Source organism: Microcebus murinus, chromosome 17, assembly GCF_040939455.1.
Source record: "Microcebus murinus isolate Inina chromosome 17, M.murinus_Inina_mat1.0, whole genome shotgun sequence".
NCBI lineage: Eukaryota > Metazoa > Chordata > Mammalia > Primates > Cheirogaleidae > Microcebus > Microcebus murinus.
In genome coordinates, this window is record NC_134120.1 from 55,104,650 (window position 1) to 55,118,070 (window position 13,421).

The following is a 13,421-nucleotide window of genomic DNA, read 5'->3' on the forward strand; positions in this document are numbered from 1 at the left end:
CCTAAGACATCACATAGTATCTTCTAAGATTAGCTGCCTGATATTAAATAACTATAAGGACATAACTGGTACATTTTATTCATTTTTATATAGTGAAATTAGGTTTTGAGTACTAACTGGTTTGCTTTTTTGTTCACCTCCTGGGGAATTTCAAAAAACTGTTGAATCAATTTTCTACATTTGCTTGTTCTTATACTCCTTTTTGAGTCCAAGCCTTCTCCCATCGGAGGAGACCCTGTGCAGTGGGAGGCTGTCTGGGAGACAGGACCCCCAGCCCTGCCTTGCTCAGCCCAGCTCCTGCTGCCCAGAACACGCCTGAGAGAAGCGCATTACAGCAACTACTAGGGAGAGAGCTGGAATGAAAAGACGGGAAATTCTTATTTTGAATTTCATTAGAGATTATTCAAACTGGGAATGCCTTGTTGGTCCTGCATGAAAGCTGTTAAAACAACGCAGGTGCCTTTTATATTCACTGCATTGACACATCTAAAATTCCAGTGGAGCCTTTGGAACACTTCAAACCCGATGTACGTCTGAGGGCGTTCCTCAGCAGGGCACATTACCAAGCAGCAGAAAGAAGGTTAGAGCGACAGGCCTCTGCATTTTTTAACATTCAGGTGCTCTATCTAGCACACCTTAAATTTAAGTTCTTTACCCCCAAATATACTGTTACTATTGTCACTGCTTTAAAAAAATGCAACTATTAATGTATGATTTTAATGTAATTTATAGAACTGAAGTCCTGGGGGGCAAAAGTATATTATTATAATAGCAGAGAATGTGTACCTAAAAATTAGGTTATATTAAATCAAGAGGCCACATTCTCCTGCAGTCTCTGCTCCGATGCTTGCAAAGGCCTCCAGCAACAAGCCTATGCTTCGCGCAGCTACCCCCACCACCGACATACTGCCCATGCACACACATATCCATTCGAGTCTTTCCCAGTAGAATTGTTTACACTTACATTCAAAGTGTGCACGTATCTGGGTTATAACACAAGAATAAGAAACCAAAGGCTCATTAGTAAATAGCGTTTATATGAGGGAGCCTATATATCCCCAAATCCCACACCCAGGTTCCAGGGAATCTACTCTGAGTCACTGAGGAGTCTCCACTAGCTGAGCAAGTAAAATCCAAACTCACAGAAGCACCATGGGGACAAGTCACACAAGCCAAGGGTTTTTCAACCTGGGCTTGTAAGAACAACCGACACACAGCACTTTACAAAAGCCCTTGCACACCTGACCCAACAACCCTGTGAGAGACAGGGCAGGTTTTACTGATTCCCATTTTACAGATTAAAATACCAAGGCCCAGAGGTGCTTCCTGTCTCTCAGCAGCTTCAGGACAAAGCCCCACCGTGGGTCTGCAGCGGGCTGTGGCCCGAGCTGCGGCAGCATGGTGCTCTCCTGCCCGGGGGGGGGGCTGCGGGCAGGGGCTCAGGAGCGTCCAGGACACCCCTGCCAAGGGCAAACCCGACCCAGAGGACATAAGGCAGATTTCAAAGAAACTACTAAACTAGTTAAAAGACAAATATTTTAATCTAGTTTCCCCATTTTATACTAAATCATTAATACAGGTCACAAATTGCATTTATTTGTAGACATCTAGAAAACAATCAAAAGTGTATATATCTCTCTATATATAGATCTTATTAATAAATTTTATTTGGACAAGAGAACTTGTGCCACAACAGTTTTAAACAGCATGATTAAAGACTGCAGCACTCCCAAGAGCGGTCACAGATATATACAGTATGTGAAGAAAAAGTTGCACCTCAGAGCTGATCATGATCAAGTTAAAAACACCTGACATACAGTATACGTGCTAATAAATTTCCTTCGGGTCATGACCAGCATGAAAAAAATGAGGACATAGATACTCAGCAAATGTTCTGTAAATGTGTACAGCAATATGCTGCATTTAAGAGTTAAAATCAGATTCTACTTTAGTGTTAGCATCAAGCCCTTAGGAGAAATCCAAAAAAATCTCCTTTCCCATTTATACATGTCAGAAACTATTCACACTTAGGGCTGGGCTGGGCAGCTGGCCACAGAACCCAACAGGTCCTTGTGCCTGGGAGAAAACAGTTAGGGCTAATACTGAAGGTCTCTTTCACGTCCGGGTGCACATCTGCCTTCTGGCTATAAGAATTTCATCTATAGGCTGTTATAAATAAAACCAGGAGAAAGCAATGCAGGTCTCTAGGAATCTCGTCCCTTCCATAAGGAAAATGCTCTGCCAATTCAAGTTTCATTCAGTCAGGAAGACGGAAGGATTTAAGGCTTCGGTGACAATTAGAATCCTCTGAGAAATTATTTTCCCTTAAAGTCAAGATAAGATAATAGTGTTTACTGTACTTTCTCTTGACTCTTAAAATCCCTGGTATTGGGTTAGGCAACTTGCACCTGCAAATAAGTCTGCAAGAGAGGAAGGTCTCTCCTCCCAACAAAGCCACCCAGATCACATGCATGTGGAGCACTCGCCGAGCCTCAGCTCTCGCGGAAGAGGGGAAGACACCGAGGCTTAAGCCTTCTAGTAGGTTGAGGAAGCTGTACTCATGGCATCTTCAGAGATCTTGGTACTGGCAGGGAGGATGCTTGCAAAATACTTGACGTCGCTGTCACGATCCATCTGAAGAGCCATGATGGTCTGTTCCACAGCTTCCTGATGACAGCTGGCTGAGGCTAGGAAATACTCTGGAAATGACAAATGCGCAGTATGGATGACAGTGGTCTAACGATTCAGAGTTTTGTCAAATACCAGTATAATTATTTACTAGTCATTATAAAACATATTTATAAGAGTGTAAACAAATGCCATGTTGAATTATAAACAGTAATCTGAACTGATTTGTTATAGAAAAAAAATCCTAGAATAAAGAGAATTATGAGATTTATCTTTTTATGATAATCTCATTATATTCAATGACAGCTAAGGAGTATTAAACTAATAAATATATTAAAACATTATATTCTTAGCTATGAATCAGCTTATTAAAAGGAAAAACACTTCCAAATATCAGCTTCATACAACATACAACCCCCAAACCAAACAAATCTCTTTAGCCATTTCACTTTAATTGCTATTTTAAAATTTTACATAAATGGCAAAGGAGCAAAAAAGAATATTCATTCACCCTTATTCTTTGAAATCTATTAGAAACTTCTGTGCTTCATTCATGAGTTCATGCATTCAACTATATTTATGAGGCATTTGGGGGAGGGCAGTTACAATAAATAAAACATCCTGAATCTTGAGGGGTTTATAATTTCCAGAAAAACAGATACTACAGGGCATGTGTCTTCTGCCTGCCAAGTGAAGCGGAGGGACAGCACGCAGCTCCCGGCCCCACAGCAGTGCCGATGGCGGGGGTGCTGCCAGGCCATGGTTCCCACAGTCATAGGTGAATTTAAATACTCAATTTAAATTTTAAAAATTATATTTTAAATTATAAAAATGATATATGCCCATGATAAAAATGTATCTGCAGTACAGTGCTAATTTAAAGTTCCTTCAATCTTCTGTCCTCTTGGGAGAACCTCCAGAACCACTTAAAATGTCTCATTCTACCAGATCGCTTTCTGTGAACCCAGCTACTCTGCTGTGATACTTTCCATCCCCCACAGTGCCCGAATCCCTCTCCACATACGTTTCCCGGTAGAGTCACCCACCTACCTTTCTCTAGTAGAGTCTGTCTTAATGTTTTTGCAAGCAGCACTCTCACATTTGGGACCCTGTCGTTCGCCAAGGTTAGCAGATGTGGCATCAGATGCACAGCGAACTGGTCCATGGGAAGACAGTCATCTTCAATGACAGTCTGGGGACAAGGGTAACTGCTTTAGATTTCTCCACCAATTCAGCTACTGAACTGCAGTACTAGCTGACAAACTGTTTTGTTACAGCTTAACAGGTATTTTAGTTTTGGCTTTTCAACCAATATTCCAGGTACTGGGAACTCAGAAACAGTTACACACAGGTTTTTAAACTACTCTACAGAGACCTGGAGCGCTCAGCTGTAACTTCACCTTCACATGTGCACTCCGAGCCCAGACACGAGCGCCGTCTAGTAGGAGCCACGCTGCGGTGTGTGTGTGTGTGGTGTGTGTGTGGTGTATGTGTGTATGTATACATGGGTGCTATGTGTATGGTACACATACATATGCACAGGTGGCATGTGTGTGGTACATGTCAGCTTTAGAACAAGCTTAGCTGACTGTGGGAGAAAGGCCAGCTCAAGGGCCAGACAAATGCCCAACAGTGATACACAGACAATCCTAAAAATAGCCAAATGGTGGTAAAGTTCTGTTCCTTGAGGATGAGGAAGAGGGTGTGAGAGGCAGGACGTGAGAAAAGAAACAGTTCCAGGAGAAAAACCTCCATGGAAGTTAAGCGCAGGTCCTTACTTACCTGGCAGACAAAGACAAAGGCCTGTCGACCAGACCACTTGGGACATCTGCCAAAGTTCTCGACAAGCTCATTGATGAGGTCCACCCCAAACGTCGGTGGTGTGGCCATGTGCAGCTTCTTCACCATCTCACTGACCTAGGAGGGGAACACGGGGAAGCGAGGACTAGCTTCTGTTCTAAGATCTTATAAAATAGTTTGCTGACCTGCAATTTTAGAAGTTTAATACATACCAACTTATAGGAAATCCAACGAACAGAAGAAACTTTGTCTGCACACAGATTCAGAGCAATGGGACGTAAATAGTCATACACATCTCTGGGACTATATAACTCTAGAAGTAAAATCAGCTGTCTACAAAAACAAATTACAAAAAGGTAAGTTTAAAAATCAGTAAGAAAAATGAAAATAGGTTAATCACCTGAATGGTATGTAGCACTGGATACTGAATGTGCATACAATAAACACATGCAAGAGCACGATTATGGCAGGCCTCTCTGGCACAGAATTACCTCTAGTCTCTGTGTATCAGGAAATGCATTTAAACACTGCAAGTTCAGGGAATCTCTCCTCCCCTTAGAGTCTCTCCTCCCCTTAAGGAAAACAAAAGCTGTAGAATTCTGTGTCCACAGAGACTGAGAGAGAGCAAACCATTTCCTAGTATGTTCAATTGGAACACAGCACACATTTTTCCATAGTAATGGTTTTAGAATGCTGAGAAGATTCCATCTACAAATCGTGCATCTTATCGTGCATCTCAATAAGAAAGCTCCAGCAGACTGAGGTAGCCTGCTGTGTACTTGTCAAGACTCTGAGCAGCCTCTAACGATAGGACACATCTGCTGGGGGTAACAGAAGTAGAGGGTCCTCTGGCAACGCTCCTACCACATCTGAGGGGAACTGAAGACTTTTCCAACATCCACCAGGCTAACCTGAGTAGCTGCGATGATGCCCTGGAAGAAATACCTTGGATATGAATCAGACTTGCCTTTTCCAATTTTATGTGTAAGATTATTTCTATTTCTAATCAGCAGGGAGTGAACTATAAACATAGATAATGCAGCAATGATACATGTACCCATATATATACATAAACATAAACCCTCAAAGAGAGAGACACATTAGTTTTCTGGCACAAAAGTTCAAAATAAAAATTCCAAACAGGACTTTAACTTCTGCTTAGGATACAGAAAGCTCCAAAGAATGTCACTCTGAACCTACAATGAGAAAAAGCTGTATAAACTACAAAATCTTTTCTTGAGCCCACCAGAAAGCTGAGGTTGCAAGGCACTCAAATAACCTAACTTCCCAAGAGAGGCAAGTGCCTCCCAGGAGAGATGGGCACAGGGACAGTCTCATCTGAGCACAGTAGAGATGGAAGAGGCACCTGCTGCCACGTAAGAGGGGAGAGGAAATCAGCTAAAGTTGTAGCAGCTGCCCAGGCCCAAATGGGGGCTGGCATACACAAAGGCTGGGGGTGGGGACAGACACAGGGAGCTTGCATTCCTGTGCAAACCCTCCAACTTTCACAGGGTACTCGCCTCCCCTGGGTGCTGACAAAAAAGACTGGGACCAGGAAAGGAAACAGGAGAGAGGTCTCTTAGTGCAGGCAGAGGAGAACGACACATCAGGGGACAGCCATGAACACTGAGCTCCCCACCCCCTTTCTCATACAAATCAAAAAAGCCTTATGTGCTGGTAGAGGGGCACAAAGCCCACCCAGGCCACAGGCACAGGCAAAGACATGTTGCAGTGGGGAAAAGAGAACTAAACTCTTTATTCCTGGTGAAGGAGCAGGAAACCTTTTCGAGCTAAGACCCTACACTGACATCAAGCAAAACTCTCCTACTGCCAGGGGCGGGGCAGGAAACCCACCCAAGACTAACCAGAGATATGAGGCAGAGACTGCATGCCACGGGGAGGGGCAGGCATTCTGAGAAAGCCCAGGCACACAGGGCCTCCCAGAGACTGAGGCTGAACTCAAACCACAGAGACCCTCCCTCACCCAGCTCGAGCCTACATGCTATAGTCTACGCCCCCTACACAGAAAAGCTGAGGATAGAATACTCAAACTAGAAAAAGCCCACCAGTGCCAGCCCTGCCCTCAGCAAATGGCAATGCAGCACACAGCAAGAAAAATTAAAGCCCATAGTACACTAAAGGTAACCATAGCAACAACAAAATCCAGACCCAGCCCGATCCTGACTGGATGGACTCACACCCCCACACTAATAGCAGAAGAAGCGGCATGCCCATATTGAGTCAGAGTGGGCAAGCCACAATTCAAGAAAAGAGAAACTGGCAGGCCCCAATTCTATACCCAGCAAAGATAACCTTTAAAAAAACAGGTAAGGTCTATAATCCAAAATATATAAAGGACTCTCAATAACTCAACACAGTTTAAGATGAACAACCCAATGTAACAATAGGCAATGGATTTAAATAGACATTTCTCCATAGAATATACGTAAATGGCTGACAAGAATATGAAACAGTGCTCAACATCAGTCATTAGAGAAATGCAAATCAAAACCACAGTCAGATGCTACTTCACACCCATTAGAATAGCTATAATTTTAAAAATGGAAATCAGCAAGTGTTAGGATGCAGAGAAACTGGAATTCTCATATGTTGCCGATGGGAATGTAAAATGGTACATCTGCTATAAAAAAGTCTGTCAATTTCTCAACAAACACAGAATTTGATCATATGGCCCAGCAAATACACCTCAAGAATGGAGTAAACAAATGTGGTATATATCCATAAAATGGAATATTACTCAACCATAAAAAGGAATGAAAGTTTGAATGCATGCTATAACATGGATAACTCTTGAAAACATTAGGCTACATGGAGAAGTCAAACACAAAAGGCCACATATTGTATGATTCCACTTACAGGAAGTATCTATAATAGGCAAATCCATAGACAGAAAGTAGATTAATGGTTGCACGACACTCTGAAGGTACTAAACGTCACCAATGGCAAATCTGGTTATGTGTATTTTACCACAATAATAAAAACATAAAGATGAAATAAAGACTTTTTCAAGAAAGAAAAAAAGCTGAGAAAATTCACTGCCAGCAAGACCTGTATTATAAGAAATGTTAAAGGAATAGGGTACCAGACACGAAACTTGGATCTACACAAATGAAGAAATTCAGAAAAGGTAAAAATGAAGTAAATACATAATCTAATAATTATAATCTAATAAATTACAAACCATAATCCAGAAACCATAATATAATGAATTGTGAGAACTTACTCAGCCAGTTCAGCTCGAAAGCGCCAATTTCTACTATTATCTGTCACCAGAAACTCCTGAAGTTGATAAAGATATTCTCTTCTTTTGTCAATATGAAGCAGCTGAAGAAACAAAATAACAATATTTACCAGGACAAGGTATAGACATTATTCCTTTTACTAGAATGCTTGAAAATAGACTATAAGTGATATGGTTAATTCTTTGGAAGAAGAAATGTAGTGCCTATATTTATTTTAAAAATTGGTATTAAATGTGTTTTCCCTGAATAATTCCATCTGCCTTCAGGAGTCATGTTCTTTTGGAATCTTTGTTTCCTGAGCATGTTAGTGGCCTGCACTGAAGCACACAGGAACCTGGGCATGGCTTTATTACCGTGGTACTCTTCTCTGTTCACACGACACCCATGTTATCATGAACTCTCTGTAAACAGTGATTATGCTCTTAGGCACATACGTGAGCCCAGTTGTACAGCACTATGATGGCACACACCAGGTACTCAGTATTTGTTGAGTGAAAAAAAATGAAAAGAAATGTATCCTAATAGCTGCTCTATATTTAAAAGTAGGTTTATAGTCAACAAGAGGGAAAACCCTGAAATTTTATACAAATGGAAGCAAGTTGAGTCTAACTGTAAATCGAACAGGTAACAATCACACAATGCTGCACTTAGTGCCCTGCTCCTGTACCTTCACAGGATAGGTTTTAATGACAGAAGGTGCTGAAGGAAATCTTGAACATTAGTTGATTTGATGTTGGTGTTATTTGGTGGAGGGATTCTGAAATTATTTCACATTATGCTGTCGAATTGACGAAATGACTAAATGCATTAATGTTGTTAAGAATAGAGTTTTTACCATAAGAGAAAATTAAAAAATAAAGTGAAGAAGGGAGAGGAAATGGTATCGAACCGGAAGTAGCTCATTTCAGAAAATATGAATTTAATTCAATAAAAAACCCAATAAACCTCCTAGCTCCTGTATCCTGAAAAGGCCTAAAAGAAATAATACCCAGGGAGCAATGACCACATCTAGTGCCCAGATCTTGGTTTCTAAAGACCATTCTCCACTAAAAAGGTCCAGGCTCCTTGGAGAAATAGCTAACTCCAGGCTGGGGCGAGGCAAGGAGAAGCTAGGCCTGATAGCAAGGATGTGCTTTAAAACAAGGGGACAGGCAAATGAAAAGGACACAAGAGGCAGTTTAAGGGGTTCCCACTAGCCAACTGTGATGCTCAAAACAAAGGACAGAAGTGGATTACATTATATTACACTGAATTAAAAAAATACTAGAGTCCATACTGATGTTAAAAAATGCTTTCAAAAAAGGGGAGAGAGAAGGAACAGCTTCTCTTTACATTAGAATGTTAACTGATAAAAATGAAAGGAATTATGAAAATAGAAAATCAATTTCACAACCAAGATAGTAACAACTGATTCGGGAAAGAACCATGCAAGTATGGGTGCATGGATGCAAGAGCACTGGATCAAAAACTCAGGAAAAAGATATTCAGAGTTCAAAAGGGCACCTCACCATTACTTAGTAATTGCAAAGGTGAAAGGGCACTTTACAATGGAGAAACTGAGCTGACACCGCCATAGCCAAGTTATGAGACTTATCACTAATGACAGGAAGAACCAACATCAAATTACTCCTGACATGATGCATTTGGAAAAGCACATGATGACCTGTATAGACAGGTAATATGTATGCAAAAAAAACCTGAACCTTTACCCAGAATCAAACTATAAAAACACTTAAATTCAAATTGAGAGGCAATCTGCAAAATGACTGGTTTAGACTCTTCAAAAGTACCAATGAAGGCTGGGTGGGCTCGGTGGCTCATGTCTGTAATCCTAGCACTCTGGGAAGCTGAGGCGGGAGGATCTTTTGAGCTCAGGAGTTCCAGACCAGCCTGAGCAAGAGCGAGGCCCCGTCTCTACTAAAAATAGAAGGAAATTAGCTGGACAACTAACAATATATACAAAAAATTATCTAGGCACGGTGGCATATGCCTATAATCCTAGCTACTTGGGAGGCTGAGGCAGGAGCATCGCTTGAGCCCAGGAGTGTGAAGTTGCTGGGAGCTAGGCTGATGTCAAGGCACTCTACCCCGGGCAACAGAGTGAGACTGTCTCAAAAAAAAAAAAAAAAATGCTAATGACATTAAAAACAGAAAGTCAGAGTAAGTGTTCAAGACTTAAGAGGACTAAAGAAACACTTAAATTCAATACACACTTACTGATGAGATTATGAATTGAGAGGAGAAAAGCTATATAAAGGACATTATTGGGATAATTAGAAAAATTTCAATATGATCTATATAAAATATAACAAGGTATCAATGTTTTTTAAAAATTAGATTACAATTACTTCTGCACCTCAAACCTTAGAATTATCAGAGTCAATTTCAAGGCTGAAGTCTAAAAAACAACAGTTTTTAATTTATTTAATTCCAGGATTAAATAATTTGTCAAAAGTTGGGGCTTTGGACACCAGAGATCCCATATCAAAGGAGCAAGGCCTAAAGGTAAATCCTCAGATTCCTTAAACACCATAAAGCCTCCAAACTTGATATACAGTTAACCCTGAACTTCGTGGATCCACTTAAACAGAGACTTTTTTCAACCAAATGCAGATCAAGGAATGTGAAACCTGTGCGCATGGAGGGCCAGCTGCCGGACTTGAGTATGTACAGATTCGGGTATACATGGGGGTCCTGAAACCAATCTCCCACGTATACTGAGGACTGTAGTTCATAACATTTTTTTAACATATATATTTTAGTCAATAACTTTGAAAATAAAAACGGGACAAATGTTTGTAACTATGATCTAACATCATTTTAAAAATAAAACTTAGCATAATTATGAGACTAATTCTTTTTTAAGTCATATCTTACCATCAACTCATGGCTATATTTTCTTACATAGGGACATACAGAAACCTATCTTGGTAGTAGCAGAAAATAAAGCTTCAGATTTACAGTAGAATTTTAAAGTGTCTATATGCAAGGAATTAAAAAGTTACCTTCAGAAAATCATGCAAGTGTTTAAGAACACCTATCCTGACTTCATCAAGGTCTTTTAAAAATCCATTAAAAATTGGAACCAGATCTGCAGCTGTCAACTGATCTCCAAGAATCACTGCAAGCTCATGGATTGAGAACGCTAAAGTTCTTCGAACTTTCCACTGCAGAAATGAAAACTGCATTAGTAAGCTAAACACAAAGTGCTCAGTACGTTAACTTATAGATAATATATGAAAGCTAATTTATATCTGAATGTTATTCATCTCAAAAGATTAAATCAGAATAGCAGTAATAATAGATACTAAGTTTTAAATGCCTATTATGTATCAAAAGGTGTGACATTTTTAAATCCCTGCATAGTATGTATGTATTATCTCCTTTTCATATATGAAGGGAAAAAATGCTTGTAAATCATTAGTAAAATAGTTTTTTGCAGTTATCTGAACATTAGACCCCGATGTACAGACATCCCACATGTCAAAGGCTAACTAATATCATTCCTACTTTACATATTCGTAAGTTAGGCATGCTGAATGTGGTATCAATTTCTATTGCTTTAAGTAAAAATGAAGAAGCCAAACTGTGGACCTCTGACAGTGTAAAAAGAACATTCTCTGGTGTGACTTTCCAGCTGCTCAATACATAATTTCCTGCAACACTAAATACACGCCAGAATACAAATAGGAATTCTGTAGGTTTTGAAAGGCAAAACACTATGCCTTCCACATGCCCATTCTGTTAATTCTTTAACTGCTGTACCCACCTGCATGTCTGACGCCAGAGTCTCATACGTCTCTCTGAGGCAGTGCCAATTCTGTCTGCCAAGCGTCAGGGCCACACCTGGGAGGCTGTATGCACAGTGCTTAGCAATTTCAGTGTCAACCGTCTGTGCGCGAGAGGGGTCAGTCATAGATAAATACTGATCTAATAAAGCCTGAGGTACAACATCCTGAAGAGGAAAGAGAGAGAGCAATTTAGCATTTAGATGCACTTCGAGCACTTTAAACATAAATTAGGCAAAATTATTTTTAAATATGTAGATTTTAACACAGCCTCTCAAATAGCAGGAAAAAAACTAATGTCAAAGTTTCTGGTATCTAATAACTGGAAAGAGATAAGAAAAACATGCTAAGGGAAACATATATATAAATATTATAAGTAAAAGCAACTCTAGGAGAACAACAATGAATAACATCTTAAAACAGAAATAGCCAGGGGTAGTGGCGCTTGTCTGTAATCCCAGCTACTTAAGAGGCTGCAACAGAAAGACTGCTTGAGCCCAGGAGTTTGAAACCAGCCTGAGCAACATAGCAAGACCCTGTCTCTACAAAAGAACTAGAAAATTAGCTGGGTGTGGTGGCGCATGGCTGTAGTCCTAGCTACTCAGGAGGCTGAGGCAGGAGGATTGCTTGAGCCCAGGAGTTGGAGATTATAGTGAACTATGATTGGGCCAAAACCCTGTCTTCAAAAAAGGAAAAGAAAAAAAAAATCACCATGAATACTAACTACATTTTTAATAAATAAACAATAATAAAGAGAACATATACCATTGGATCTAGGAAATCTACTTATAATAATAATATAGTCCCAGAAGTAAACAACATGTGTAGAAAACCATGATGAACACAGCACTGCTGTGACATTAAAGCAAAACTACAACTGGAAGCATCTCTGGAACGACTCTTACAATGGAAGACGGTGTGGTGAGGACACTGTGCTGTGCTGCTGCGAGGGTGTCCTGGTGTGCTCAGAGGAAAGAGCCCCAAGATACATTTTTAGAAAAGGAAAGAAGAGCAAGACAAGACACAGACTCATATACCAATGATTCCATAAGTGTATTTTCATTGCACCTGTTATTGATGGCGCTTTAAAATAGCTTTGAGCCATTTTTTCATATTTTAATCTCTGAAATTGAACTATATTTGTATTTGTGTGTGTTTGTTTGTAGATGGGGTCTTGCCATGTTGCTCAGGCTGGTCTCAAACTCCTGGCCTCAAGCAATCCTCCTGCCTCTGCCTCCCAAAGTGCTGGGATCACAGGTGTGAGCCACCGCCTACCCAAGCTGTATTTTATAATTTTTGGCAACTTAGGCATGAGGAAATACCTAGATAGGATAGGATACTTATAGGTGTCTCTGAAAGATAAAAAAGGGCATATGTGCATGTTTATGTGCACACAAAAGTGTACCAAGGGACATGGCAGGACTGTGATCCGTGGTCACTCTGAATAAAGAAGGGGCTCACAGGTGGGAAGGGGAACATCTGTGCTTGTGTGTTCTCTTGTTTTAATTTTCTTACTGAAAATATGACTTAGAAAGAGAAATTAAGAACACACAAAAAAGAAAACATTTTTTGTTACTCACTTGGACTTTAGTTCTCCTTTCCTCATCAGGGCTGAGACCACTACTGGTGCTCAAGTCTGAATCATCATGAATACAGCGAAGAGTGGAGTCCACACTCTGTTAGGAAAAATGTCTACTTAGAGCTATTCCAAATTTCTTCACTTAAATTGTCTTACTAAGTTACTTACCTTTCAAGATTGACAAAAGATATACATATACATTCCTCATGTTTTAAAAGTTTCTAAATATACAAAGACCTTTTAAGAACCTTCCCAGCCTTAAATCAAATGTGCTGAATAAGTTGCCAAATGTATGAAAACAAATTCCAGGACAATAAGAGTAATTAAAAAGTAAATTTGAACGTAATTTTGAAATGATCCAAA

General features: G+C 40.2%; 1 protein-coding gene across 4 annotated transcripts in view; it reads right to left on the minus strand.

Annotated features, from left to right (window-relative positions):
- Positions 1–1,017: 1,017 nt before the first annotated feature.
- PPP4R1 (protein phosphatase 4 regulatory subunit 1) overlaps positions 1,018–13,421 on the minus strand; it is an 81,968-nt gene continuing 69,564 nt past the window's right edge. For all 4 annotated transcript variants that reach the window (XM_012746131.3, XM_075993685.1, XM_012746128.3 and 1 more), the window contains 8 exons: positions 13,060–13,155; positions 11,461–11,646; positions 10,697–10,858; positions 7,673–7,773; positions 4,641–4,761; positions 4,411–4,545; positions 3,679–3,820; positions 1,018–2,699 (listed from right to left, as the gene is read on the minus strand). In XM_012746131.3, coding sequence (XP_012601585.1) covers positions 2,536–2,699; positions 3,679–3,820; positions 4,411–4,545; positions 4,641–4,761; positions 7,673–7,773; positions 10,697–10,858; positions 11,461–11,646; positions 13,060–13,155 — 1,107 coding nt within the window. In that variant the 3' untranslated portion in view covers positions 1,018–2,535. The remainder of the gene's footprint in view (positions 2,700–3,678; positions 3,821–4,410; positions 4,546–4,640; positions 4,762–7,672; positions 7,774–10,696; positions 10,859–11,460; positions 11,647–13,059; positions 13,156–13,421) is intronic.